This window comes from Cyprinus carpio, chromosome B14 (genome assembly GCF_018340385.1).
Source record: "Cyprinus carpio isolate SPL01 chromosome B14, ASM1834038v1, whole genome shotgun sequence".
Classification (NCBI taxonomy): Eukaryota; Metazoa; Chordata; class Actinopteri; order Cypriniformes; family Cyprinidae; genus Cyprinus; species Cyprinus carpio.
In genome coordinates this window covers 6,782,864-6,797,284 of record NC_056610.1, presented here as the reverse complement: position 1 = coordinate 6,797,284, position 14,421 = coordinate 6,782,864, and the positions used below count along the sequence as shown (strand labels likewise).

Sequence of the window (14,421 nt, the reverse complement as noted above, 5' to 3'; positions counted from 1 at the left end):
AGATGTGTGGTCAGCAAAGTTACAGCAAACAACCAATACAACTAAATTCAACTATAATAAAATAAAATTAAAATACTAAACAAAACATAAAAAATACTAAACCCACAAATAAATTTTATTGAACCACACATTAACAGTATTATTACACTACACAAGAGGATTTTGACTTTTTAATATAAATAGCAATAAATGCACAGGCATATTTAAATGCATAAGCATAAACAAAAACAAATCCAATGCTATTTACTGTCCAAATGCACATTTATGTTTCCCATCACCAGTGAAGTGCATACTAGTAGTGTGTAGTAGAGTAGTCAGACTCCTTTCATAAAATATCTTGAATGAAAGAAAAACACTTAATACATCTCTCAACAATAACCAGGAAAAAATTTAATGATAAAATCATTTGAAAAAATCTCCAAAATCATATTACAACTCTAAGTGTGTTCCCAAACCATCAATTCAGAGGGCATCTGTAAGTGTGTGTGTATCCCGTATCAGCAGATGTTCTGTCGAGCTCTAGTAATTGTCATTGAGGGTTGACAGCACATATGGTGTGTGAACGCAGCGATGACGGCAGAGGACGATGATGTCACAGACTTCCCTGAAGAAAAAAACAAGTGCTTCAAGATCAGCGTTACAAATTTCAGATAAAATGACCTATTTTGAAATCATCAGGTATGACATTACTGAATGCTGAACATCCCATCAGTGTAAGTCAGCAGATTTTTTATTTTTAATATTTAAATGATTTAAATATTTAAATTTAGATAAGCAACAGTGTTTTATTTTAGTTTCAAAATCATTCTGATGGCAAACTGACTTTTAATAAGGCGAATCGCTTCTGTTTCTTTCCCCAAACAGCTGTTCAGTGAACAATCTACATATGTTTGGTGAGCAGGTTCGAAATTCCGCGTAAAGGGCTAGTTGCTTTATGGCAGCAACAAATGCCCATATACATCTTAGACACCAAAGCTGCAAAACTTGTATCAATAATAAAAAAAATAAAATAAACTTCACATTAAACCACTGAATTGGAGCTTGATTAATTTTGCCAAACCATTGTGATCTATGATATATAGAATTAAATGTGAAACGAGCAAATGTAATGGAACACAGCACTTTGGAAAAGCTCAGAGTAATGAACTCTTTTTGTGATACAGTTGAGAGGTAAAGCCTCTGTGCTTTACAAAGCTTGGTTTACTAGCACTAGTAATTACAACAGCAACATACTGTAGGCCTATTTATGACTTTATTGCTCCCAAAAAGTCACAAAAAGTCACAAAAATACACAAAACTGCATATAGTTGCCTTAAGCATAACTTTGCCCCTTTTCAGGACTGTGCTAGTTGTCTTCTGTATTTCCTCAGCTTGAAGATAAGGTCGCATGAATTTATGAATGAACTGCTCATTTAAAAAAAAAAAATCAGTATACTGACATTTATGACGTACACATGCACATGATAACTTTCCTTAACTTTACAAATCCACTTCACCAGCTAATTAATCTTAAACAGTGATGCTACAGAGCTACCGCAAAACCCAGCTTTTAACCCCAGGTAGAGAAAGTTTCCCATTTGTAAGGTTGTGAGACCTTTTTCGGAAGCAGATTAGCACTACTTTTTGCACTGTTAAACGAGTGTGAAACAATGCGATGTTAGTATGGCTAGATGCTTTCAACCGACAGCAAATAAAAGAAAAGAATACTACATTATAATTTAGATTTTTGCTTAATTTCATATTCATAATTGCAAATATAGTAAAATCCAACCTTTGTTTTTGGTTCTTGGAAAATAAATTTCCATATAATTTGGAAAAATCATCCATACAATAAGAAAGCAGTGAAGACTGTTTCTCTGTGAGTCCTTAAGCTTATTTACTTGATTAGGATGTTCACATGGATTGTTTTACGGATGTATTTACATACGTTTGGACCTGGGAACATTCAGTTGCGTTGCTTTTCTATGGCAGGTCAGGATAGCTCTTCTGATTTCATCAAAAATATCTGTAATTGTGTTCCCGAGATGAACGGAAGGCCTTATAGGTTTGGGAAATGTGTATTTTTGCAGTACAGTCTTGTGCTAGAGTGCTTTTAGATCTAGATACTTTTCAGTCAGGTTTTCAGTCAGGTTTTAAAGTATATCATAGCACTGAGTCTGCACTTTTAAAGGTTTTTAATGACCTGTTTTTAATGACAGATTCTGGTGATTCAGCCATTTTAGTGCTTTTAGATCTCACTGCTGCTTTTGACACAGTTGACCACAAAATTCTTTTATCCCATTTAGAAAACTATGTGGGAGTCAGGGGGACTGCCCTAAAGTGGTTTCAGTCATATTTTTCAGGGAGATGCTTTTTTGTTAAAATGGGGATCTCTACTTCATCAACTGCACCTTTAAACTGTGGGGTCCCTCAGGGATCAATTTTTGGTCCTATTCTTTTTGCTTTGTACCTCCTTCCACTTGGAATAATTTTTAAAAAGCATGGCATCTCCTATCATTTGTATGCTGATGATTGTCAAATTTATATGCCAATCAGAAAGCATGAAGGCAGCCCCCTGACACCCCTTCTTGAATGTTTAAATGACGTTAAAGTGTGGTTGGCCCAAAAAAATTTAAAACTAAATGAGAGTAAAACAGAGATTATCCAGTTTGGCCCCACTAACCCCATGATAGATTTGGGCTCCCTCAATGATTTTGTGCATCCTGTTGTAACTAAACTTGGGGTAAAAATAGACAGTGATTTTAAACTAAACAAACAAATAAATGCAGTAGTGAAATCTAGTTTTTATCATCTTCGCCTTTTAGCCAAAGTTAAACCATTTTTGTCTTTTAACAGTTTTGAACAAGTACACAATGCCTTATTTCTTTCTCTGTAAGGGGCAAAACAGGTCAATTTAGCTCAAAGGGAATCATTTAAGATTTTAAAGGGGAAATTCGAACAGAATCACTGTTGTTTCACGGTGATCACTGAAACGGCCAGCGATTCACTGAACGAGCCGTTTAACATCAAATCTGCGCTGGATATTAATATCCAAAGTATAGTGAAAACACGATATTAATTTAGCACAGTAACAAGATCGGCAGTTTAAGACATTAACTTGTGAGCACAAAACACAAGATACCTTCTCTTTTCAACTATAAATAAGGCTTTATTAGATAAATCTAAAGGACATATAAAACTAATCTAACACATAAGCACACGCACTCACACATTCACACAAGTTGCAGGAGGATAGAACGTTAGGAAAGAGTGAGTTTAAGAGAATGAGAATGTGAAATCCCAAGTTTACAACAGCAATACGTGAAATTGCATAGACATGAACAACCATTTAATCACTTAATTACCCCTCGCACTGAGTTCCTCAATGAGGTTAAAATTATATTAGATAACACCAGTACAGATGTGAGTCTGGAGGTTACTTGCGTTGCCTGTTTAACGGGGTTCCCTTTGTCGTCGCTGAAAGGGGGGGTTTCCCGAGGTTGCTGATTGGCTGGAAGTTCAGTAGTCGTTGAAGTGACGTCTTGGGAAAGCCCGTGGTTGGGCGTTGGCTGAAGATGCAGAGTTGTGGGCTGGTTGTAGTTTCAGACGGCCACGCGAGGTCAGACTCGGTGACACGGCGTTACAAAACTTAACTCAGACACGAAACTCTCAACGGAAAAAAAAAAAGTAAAGTTTGACGAGACTAGGTGGTGTTTCTTCTCATCGTGGCTAAGTAGCAGCAGGCGTGCAGGCCGAAGCACGCTGGAACGGCGCTCGAAGAACGCTAAAAATGATGACAAAGCATGACTAAAAGCTTAAGCTAAAAACCGGCATGACTGATAGCAAAAGCTAAACGAAAGCTAAACGCTAAAAACATGACTAAAAGCTTAAACTACAAGCAAAGCTAAAAGCCGGCATGACTGATAGCAAAAGCTTGACAAAAGCTAAAAGCCAAAAGCTTGATGGTGTCCTGAGTATTTAAACTGGCCTTTTGGCCACACCTCAAATGTTGTCTTGACCAATTAGATATTGTCTTTTCTCATGCGTTGCATTGTTTGTCCCACCCATTCATAAATCATATGTTATCTTATCAAGCACGAGGTCCGAATTTTCCCGCTCTTGCAGGGTATAATTTGGACATGATTCCTATAACAAGAATATGATACATTTGACAAATAAAATAATGGTCAGAAACGTTTCAAGCAAGAATATTCGAACACACTCATACTAAACATGAATATGATCCCTTAAGCTATTCAAGAGTTATTTAAAAAGACATACACAATAAGTGATTAGAAACATTAAAATCAAATGTGTCGGTTACATAAATGATATGAAGTTAAGCAATGGACTGATATCCATTTAGAAGTCTTTTTTGAGTTCATTTTGGTGCATATATGCATTGGAAGGCATTCTCTGTGCCATTCTGGGGAGTAAGGATATGTCCTGTGTAGACCAGAGGGGTTACAGGTCTCCTTAGGAATTTCAGTCTGGTTTTGCTAGGTGGGGGGAAGTCAATCCAACGATCTTGTTTTCTCTGTCATGGCTTTACATGTGAGGCTCAGACTGTCCATCTCTTTGATTACTTGCCCCAAATTAGACAATCTCTTCTTCGAATTGAAATTGTCAATAATTGTTCTAATGGTGTTAATGTTGAAAGCTGTTCTGTGAAAGAGTCGGTTATCAGACTGTGGTGCTGGGAGTTGATTTACAACATCCTGCCTTTCTGTGGAATTCGGCTCATGTTTCCAACCAGGCTCCCGATCGAATCTTTAATTTGTCTGGTTCACGCTACATCTCGTTTAGACTACTGTAATGCAATTTATATTGGTATAAATCAAAACGCACTTTCACGCTTACAGTTAGTCCAAAATTCTGCAGCACATCTTTTAACAGGAACCAAAAAGCGCGCTCATATAACTCCAATTCTTGCTTCATTGCACTGGCTTCCTGTTCGTTTTAGGATTGATTTTAAGATTTTATGTTGTTTTTTAAAGCTGTGAATGGACTGGCCCCAACATATATCTCGGACCTCATCCAAATTTATACGCCAGTGCGGACACTGAGGTCAGAGGGCCAGCTACAGCTTGCAGTCCCTAAGTCAAGACTTAAAACTCGGGGGGACCGGGCTTTTTCTGTGGTTGGACCTAAACTATGGAACGCTCTGCCCCTCCATGTCCGAACTGCCCCTACAGTTGAGTGTTTTAAGGCTCGTCTAAAGATTCATTTTTATTCTTTGGCTTTTAACTGCACGTGAGTTGAGTGGTCCTTTTGTGGTTTTTATTATTTCTATTTTTTGTATTTTATATATTTTAATTGCTTTGTATGTTTTGAATCTTTTGTGCAGCTATTTTGGTAACTTTGTGTTTGTAAAATGTGCTATAGAAATAAAGTGGATTGGATTGGATTGGAACGACATGAGGTTGGGGGGAAGTCGTGGCCTAATGGTTAGAGAGTCAGACTTTCAATCCGAGGGTTGTGAGTTCGAGTCTCGGGCCGGCAGGAATTGTAGGTGGGGGGAGTGAATGTACAGCGCTCTCTCCACCCTCAATCCCACGACTGAGGTGCCCTTGAGCAAGGCACCGAACCCCCAACTGCTCCCCGGGCGCCGCAGCATAAATGGCTGCCCACTGCTCCGGGTGTGTGTTCACGGTGTGTGTGTGTTCACTGCTGTGTGTGTGCACTTTGGACGGGTTAAAAAGCAGAGCACGAATTCCGAGTATGGGTTACCATACTTGGCTGTATGTCATGTCACTTTCACTTTCACTTTGAGTAATTAATAACATACTTTTCATTTTGGGGTGAACAAACCTTTTAACTGAAAATTGAAAATTGAGTGTTTACTGTTGTCCTTTTGTATTATTACACACTATTTTTCCTATTTAATACTCAGTCTGTATTAACAATCTGTATTGTTAAAAGCGCTATATAAATAAAGGTGACTTGACCTTATTTTTCAATGCGGAAGCAAGTCATGAGTGAGACTTCCTGTTCATCGGCCACTGTAGGGAAATAACAAAGTGCAGTAAATGGAAAACTGTTTGCACTATAATCCAGTGTGTTCATAATTAAGATAATACGTTAAAATAAAATACCCAGACAAATGCGAATGACTCGAAGTCAGACACAATAAATTTACAAAAAGCCGTGTCCGCTCTTATGGAATAAATAAGGTGGATACAATTACCGTGAAACCAAGATATCAACTTTTAAAAAGCTTTCACGTCCTCGTAGAACTCGTAATTATAACTTGTGAACTACTACAAATGTTAAAAATTGTATCACTGGACCACCTCAGATTCATTGGATGCTATGTGCGATAGTTCCGAGTCCAAGGGTGTTCCAAGTAGAATGTCACGTGTTGTCATTTGGAAATCACGGTAATTACGACATGGCGTGAATGCATCCAGGCAAAAGTAGAAGGTCATCTGGGTACTTTTTGCATACTGTTTTTTTTTTTAATACTATGAATTCGGACATATTACTCTTCTGGTGTACTGTTTTTTTGCATACTATATAGTAGGGAAGTATTACATTTCGGACGCAGTGAGTGTTTCATGTTGACTGTAGCTATGCAGCTTGAGTTGAATTAACTACAAAGAACAGAAGACAAGAGGAATCAATGGATTTAAATTCAATTAAATCAACCGTATTACCGTTCATTCAAACTAATGCTTGGAATGCCATAGTGACAGAACAATCAGAGGGAATGCTGTGAAACATCCCGTGTACTGTATTTAGTTTATCCACCCAGAAAATAGACAGTCACATCAGGATGTGAATCACAGACACAATTGGACACACCGAGCACATCCTGTGACTGTGAGTGTGCGCCACATCATGTCAGATGAACAAAACGATGGCTTGATTTCCTGGTCCCAGTCACCGTCAGCTCGAGCTTGGGCTGTAGATGCCATGGTTACCGTCACCCCTGAGACTCTTTGCTTGTTATTCTGTCATTTATACAGCCAGCAGCCGCGATGTAAATATCTTCTGGCACAGACGATCTGCCAGCCTGATAAAATACCTGTCGCAGGTGTCAAGTGATGGCTTCTTGAAGACACTGTCTTCAATGCATGGCAAATATTATAGAATGGCCCGTTATATGTTGAGCAGTGACACTAATGCAGTGTGGATGTTACCGTGGAGACGAGCACGACCTCATCCTACGGGTTATAATGAAAGTTGCCAGATAATGTCACAATGGAATGGAGCAATAACCACAACCCTCTGAAGTTCATTTGTGTAATATTCATGTTTTATGTCATATCCTCTTGTGGAAAACTACATTTATTTCTATTTAGTGCTTGTTTGCGTAATCAAGTTTCTTATCAGCACATCTGCAGATTCTGATGTACTGTTTACAGCTGCGAGCTCTGAATATGATGAGCATCAGGGGAAATTTCATGTTTCAATTTTGCTGACATTCGTCTTCTGTTCCACGGTGTGCCGATAATATTCACAGAGAGAATTCAGTGAAAAAGTTATGATATCAAAAGGTAATTTCTGAACGGAGCCCATTTTAAAAATTGAATTTGGCTATAAATAGCATATTATAGGCCTACATCTTTTTATTTTCCTTCTACAGGTGAAAAATGTTTGATCTAGTCAGGCTGAAGTTATGAGACGCCAGGGAAAATTTATTGTATTGTTTCCTGACATTTGTTTCCTATAGAGAACTGATAATGACAATAATTAATGAAGAGAATTACATTTTAATATGTATATATACCCAGTGAAACTAAGAACATGTAAATCTTTTAATATTAGTTATAAATAGCACAATTACGTTGCTCAGTCATGTTTCTCCTTGTACAAGTGAAAAATACACATTCTGAATATCGGTGTATTTAATTAATTTACCATTAGTGAAACAAAACATACATTCAGATAAATCTAAAGTCTTACTGTAAAACTATCAAAAGTGTACATCATGTAAACACTCTCGTTGTCTCACACTCAGTTTCTATGAAAAACAAACAAAGAAAAAAACTCTTTAGTCTGTTTGAGCAAATGTTTTTTTACAGGCTATAAAGTCTTCAATAAAAGCCCACAAATATTGTAACGTGTGTGTGTGTGTGTGTGTATGTTAAGGTGAATCTCACAAAACCTGACAAGAACTTGTCTGGGTATTTACCATACACCAAAATTGAAAGAAAAAACATATATTTTGTACATTAAAATATTAAATATATAAATTAAAGCATAAATATTATTAAAATATATAAAAAAATCTTTAATGTAAAATGTCCAGGTGCCACCAAAAAAAGTTTTGACATATTAAAATGTAAAACATATAAAATTAAAATATATTAAGATGTATATTCATTTAAATATATTAAAAAGCTTTAAGTTAAAAATAAAAAAAAACAAAAATAATAATAATAATAATAATAATAAAAAAAAATAAATAAAAATAATAATAATAATAATAATAATAATAATAAAATATATATATATAATATATATATATATATATATATATATATATATATATATATATATATATATATATTTAAATGTAAAATATATTAAATTAAAACATTCATATGCATAATAGAAATTAAAATTCATTAAAATGCTCCAGGTGCATTACAGTAATGATAATTTAAAGGGAAATGAGCTTTAATGTCATGAAAATAATGCCACAAATCTTGCCACAAAGTTTCAAAAAATAAGCTCATTATTTCATGCAAAATATATATATTTTTTCTCTTTTGATCACTGGGTGAATTTTTTTTTTTTTTTGTGAGATTTGCCTGTGTGTGTGTCTGTGTTCTTGTGTTAATTAGATGGCCTGTATGGTGTGAAGAGGAAAAAGATGTTTATGCACCTTCTCACTGTTACTGCTCATCTGACTCATAATTAAATGTTTCAAATATTTTTAAATTAAATCATATCATAACTGGTCAACATCACAGTGTTTTTATCTACTGTTTTCCTTTTCTCTTTATGTTTGTCTCCCTTGAGATACAATCTCAGGACAGGAAATGACTCTTAAGGGAGGCTATATCCCAGAATGCACTGCATACCTGCTTTGAGCCTTTTACCCTCGTTTAGTCTGTTTGTCTCTCCTCTCACTTTTTCTCATCTCTCACTCTCTTTTCTGGAAGATGTTCAGTATCTGAGTGAATTCACATCAGTTCATCATTCACGGATCCCAGACAGTCCTGTTTGCTCATTTCCTTCACTTACCAACCAGCTCTGAGATAAATCATTTTGATTGGACTGATGATGTAATCGAATCAGTCTGGGGAACTAAAGCGGTTTTATTATCAGAAAACATTACTACTCTTTTTTCACTTTAATGCAACAACAACATCCCATATTTACTATCATTACAAATGTCTGAATGTGATTCATTAAATCAAGTGTGTGTGTGTGTGTGTGTGTGTGTGTGTGTGTCTGTATGTGTGTCTGTATCCGTGCGTCTAGAATCTTTTCTTAGCTGTTGATTTTTAGTGGATCTATGAATTCAGTTCTATGGAAGCTTGTTTCCACTACAGAATAAAAATAAATAAAAAAATTTGATTGCAACTTTTTAATCCCTTTTTTCTAAGAAAAAAAAAAGTCAGAATTACAAAACATAAGCTTGAGATGTTATTTCACAATTCTAAGAAGACTTTTTATCTCATAGTTCAAACTTTTCCTTTCAGAATTGGTAGCTTATAGCTTGCAACTGCGGGAATCTCGTAATTCAGCCTTTTTTTTTTTTTTACAATTGCTTAGTAATATCTCAAAATTTGGTCTTTTATTCTCAAAATTTGGAATCTCATAATTCAGACTTTTTTTTTGCAATTGCTAATTTATGTCTTACAATTTGTATGTTTCTTCTCAGAACTGCTAGTTTATATTTCACAATTTGGTCTTTCATTCTCAGAATAGGTAGTTCATATCTCGTAATTGCGAGAATCTCGTAATACAGACCTTTTTTATTGCAATTGCTAGATTATATCTTACAATTCGGACATTTCTTCTCAGAACTGCTAGTTTATATCTCACAATTTGGTCTTTCATTCTCAGAATAGGTAGTTCATATCTCGCAATTGCGGGAATCTGATAATTAAGACTTATTTTTTGCAATTGCTAGTTTATATCTTACAACTCGGACGTTTCTTCTCAGAACTGCTAGTTTATATCTCACAAGTTGGTCTTTTATTCTCAGAATAGGTAGGTCATATCTCATAATTGCGTGAATCTCGTAATTCAGACTTTTTTTTCGCAATTGCTAGATTATATCTCACAATTCAGACTTTTCTTCTCAGAATTGGTAGCTTATATCTCACAATTCTGTCTTTTATTCTCATAATAGTTAGTTTATATCTCGCAATTGCAGGAATCTCGTAATTCAGACTTTTTTTCACAATTGCTAGTTTATATCTCACAATTTGGACTTTTCTTCTCAGAATAGGTCGTTTATATCTCACATTTGCGGGAATCTTGTTATTCCGCCTTTTTTCGCAATTGCTAGTTTATCTCACAATTCAGATTTTTCTTCTCCAAATTGCAAGTAGATTTGCCCACAATTTTAAGAAAAACATTTTCAGTTCAGGTCCAGAAAAATGTCAGAATTGTGAGATAAAATTACAGTTTATTTTATTTATTTTTTTTGGCAGAATTAAGCTTCAAATTCACACAGATGTCAGATAATCTCATCAACTAGCACATCATCCACTAACCATAAACAAACAAATGCAATACTGTCTGTCTTTACACTAGATCCATTTTATCATATCAAACCATACAAACATCCGTCTTTCATCTATTTTGCTTGTAAATTGTGTTTGTGCATCTTTTGTATGCATTTTGTATCTAATGAATGACATTCAGACATTTTTAAGTGTCTTAAGTGTCCAGATACTGCTCCTAAACTACCGTATAACTCTCTCCATCTGTCTGTCTGTCTCAAGGTTGTTTCTTGGCGTTCCTGCCGAACTTGTCGCTGAGTTGTTGAATAAGGTCAGCCAGTTCTCCAGTGGCCTGAGATTTTTCTTCCAGAAGTTCGTAGCGCAGACTGGAGATGTCCTGTTTTATTTCTTTCAGTTCACCTTTAAAACATAGAGCTTAAGTTACTCATACCATAGATAAGCAGATTTTTACTTTTACTCAAGAAAGTTTGAGTGATCTACAAGACATATGATTTGAGCTGACAGTCTGGGGTGAAATAAAACCAGAGACTGCAGTAAATTTACTGGGTTTGTACCTTCATTAACTTCATCATTCTCTCTGTCGACCTGAGCCTTCAAAACATAGCGCTTAATCAAGCGCTTCATTATCTTCTGTTAGACACACAGACAGACAGACATGAGGGAGAAATAATTTGTCAATTCAAACGGACTGCATACAGAGATCTTAATGAACTCTCTTCAGGTTCATATGGTTTGTTGAGTCGCTCACTTGATATCTTGTGGGGTTTTTGATGGGTTTTTTGAAAGTGTTCTCCTCTCGGCTTCTAACATTTGCTCGATGGCGATCAGCCTAAAATTAAAATAAAAAAAGACCAATATTCAACGTGCATTACTGCTTTGAGTTTTCAGAATGTGAAACTGATTTTGCACTGACATGTTTCATGTGTTATGAATAACCAGATGTTTTAGTTTTGTAACTATTACATTCTAAATATAATCAATCAAATAATATAGAGAGTAACTACATTTCACTTTAAAAATATGCAATTAATTAAAGATATAAAAACAGGCATTAGCTCCTGGTTATGTAATATATATATATATATATATATATAGCGATTTTCAAAACCATCTATCAGAAACCAATCACTATATAAAATTATTACAAATAATATGCACTTTATTTATATTATACATATATATTTATTTAAACACACACACACACACACACACATAAATTATATTCATATTAATACTACTTTAATGATATTACTTCATATAAATGATATTATTTATATATTTTACACATATTGTGTACAAAGTATAATCTTTTGTAGTATAATTATATAAAAAGTATATAATAAGCATAATTTAATATAAGTTTTCTCATGCTGCATTTCAGAAGCATACAGAGTCAAAACACTGCAAATAGCAGATTTGTAGCCATTTGTTCTTCAAATAACACTTGATTGAGTCTCACTGTCAAGATAATTTCAATTTAAAGGATCTTAATCAAAGTCTTTCTGTCCGTCTGCATCTGCAAATCAGTTTTGAAGACACAAAACTGCAGATGAGTGAGAACTGAGACATCAGGCAATCTGACAAGACATTCAGATCAGCTGTGAGACGGATTAACATTTAAAGAAAAATGACATCTATGATGCATGAAGAACTCAAATATTGTTTAAAATCAAATATAAGTAGACACTTTTAGTGTGCAGTATGTGTTTTACCTTTAGGCGTGAATTGAGCATTCCCATCTCCAGCTCACTTTCATGCCGATGACCTTTGCCCTTACACAGTTGTATAAGGCAGGACTTGACCCGGATGATCAGATAGTAGAAGGATTTTGGAGTGGGCACCAGGTTAAACGGCGCAGGCAGCGTCCGTCCTTCATCGAAATATGACAACCAGAGTTTAGCACGAGCAAACTTCCACTCCACATCAGCGTCTTCCTGCAGAGACAGAGATTTATCAACTCACAAATCATGATTCAATGTCATTGATGATAAAGAATGGAAAATATTTTCTTTCTCTTCCTATTTTATGTAAACATGGTGCAAGATCAGTATAATCAGATTCATATGATAAATGAGTTAGCTCAAAAGTAACCAAAAAGTAGTCAGATGACATTACCTTAAATGTGTAATCTAATCGATTACGTTACTAACTACAGTTTTTGGTCATGTAATCATCAGTAATGGATTATAATCTTAAACATTCCCATCAGTGCTTGTCAGGTAAATTTATCTCACTTTAAGGAGATTTAGAAAAGGTTTTTGTTGTTGTTGTGAAACCAAGACTTCATTAAGATTGTGAATCAGTATTTTTGCAGTAAATTCTGACCTCAATTTCCTGGTAGGAGCTGTTGATCATTGCGATCAGCATGTTGAGAAGAACAACCACCATGGTGACGTTATAAACCCCGTACAAAACGTAACCGATGTTCTCGATGAACTTATGATCATACTTCAGAACCACAGAAATCACCTCCGACAGACCAAATATGGACCAGAACAGAGTCTTAAAGCTCTCCTCAACCCTGTCAACAAACATAGAGCAGAGGAACATTATTGCTGAGATGTTGCTCTTTCACTGCTATTTTTTCTTTCTTTTTTTTTAGACAAACTAAACGAAACAGGGTTAAACCATTATTTTAGAATTAAACAAGTGAGAAAGCTTGTGACATGGATTAAGTTTGTGACAGAGACTTTTGTTTGCAAACATTTGTGTCTTAATAAATCTGAGCAGTTTGAGACCTGTTGCGATCTCTTCTAGAGAGGATACATATGAGATTTCTGTGGTCTTTTTCTCAGGAGAAACATCTGAGAGGCAGAAGAGCTTCAAGTCTTCAACTGAACACTTCTGTGATTGTGCTTTCTTGAGCACGAAACATTTTTGTTCCATCTGTGACAGTGCCTGTTTTTAACAGAGAGCTGCATTTATGAGCTGAATGACTGCAGAATGAAGATGATGAATCACTCAGTGAATCAGATGGAGTGACGCTGGAGAACAGAAGAACAGAGGCTCTGTTAAATAATGGATTTGTTTTGTGATGTTGCTGAAATCTTTGTGTTTTAATGCTGAACTCATCGAGTGGACAGAGTCAAGGTCTCACTCCCTCCGTGTCGCTCTGAATATTTAAACAGATTGCGTCTGTGCCAAAGATGGAATATAAATCACCAACAAAAGTACTAAGGTTTGCATTGTGATTATTTTTAAGCACATTTTCTTTCCAAATTGTCACTGTTATGCATTTGGAAACTTTATGTAAACAATAATAATATTTTTAAATATTTTTAATATTAATTTGTAATATTAAATTTTTAAGCATAAATAAATGGCAGCACAACAAATACTACCATGATGCATAAATATTTTACAATTAAAATGATATATTATGTGTTTCATATTACAGTGCTGCACATTTGGGGTAAAATGCAGTTAATTGTAATGAAAAATGCCACAATGCGAATAAATAAATAAATAAATAAATAAATAAATAAATAAAATAAAATAAAATAAAATAAAATAAAATAAAATAAAATAAAATAAAATAAAATAAAATAAAATAGGTTAAATTTTCTTCATATAAATATAAATTATTATTAGTTTTGGGGTGTAATTAGGGTGATACTCTTAAACATTTATAATATTCTAAATAAATAAATACATACATACTGCACATACATAAAGGTCCTAAAATAGGATTTATTTTCCTCATGTAAAATATAAATATACATTTCTTTATTATGATTAAAGATAGAAATACTATCATATATACAGATAATCCATAAACCCTTTCACACTATAG

At 34.7% G+C, this 14,421-nt stretch overlaps 1 protein-coding gene across 1 annotated transcript in view; it reads right to left on the bottom strand.

Annotated features, from left to right (window-relative positions):
* Nucleotides 1–8,681: 8,681 nt before the first annotated feature.
* Nucleotides 8,682–14,421, bottom strand: part of LOC109076949 (short transient receptor potential channel 7-like) — an 80,871-nt gene continuing 75,131 nt past the window's right edge. The window contains exons 7-11 of the mRNA XM_042737713.1: nt 12,954–13,149; nt 12,341–12,562; nt 11,377–11,457; nt 11,183–11,258; nt 8,682–11,027 (exon numbers count right to left, since the gene is read on the bottom strand). Coding sequence (XP_042593647.1) covers nt 10,885–11,027; nt 11,183–11,258; nt 11,377–11,457; nt 12,341–12,562; nt 12,954–13,149 — 718 coding nt within the window. The 3' untranslated portion in view covers nt 8,682–10,884. The remainder of the gene's footprint in view (nt 11,028–11,182; nt 11,259–11,376; nt 11,458–12,340; nt 12,563–12,953; nt 13,150–14,421) is intronic.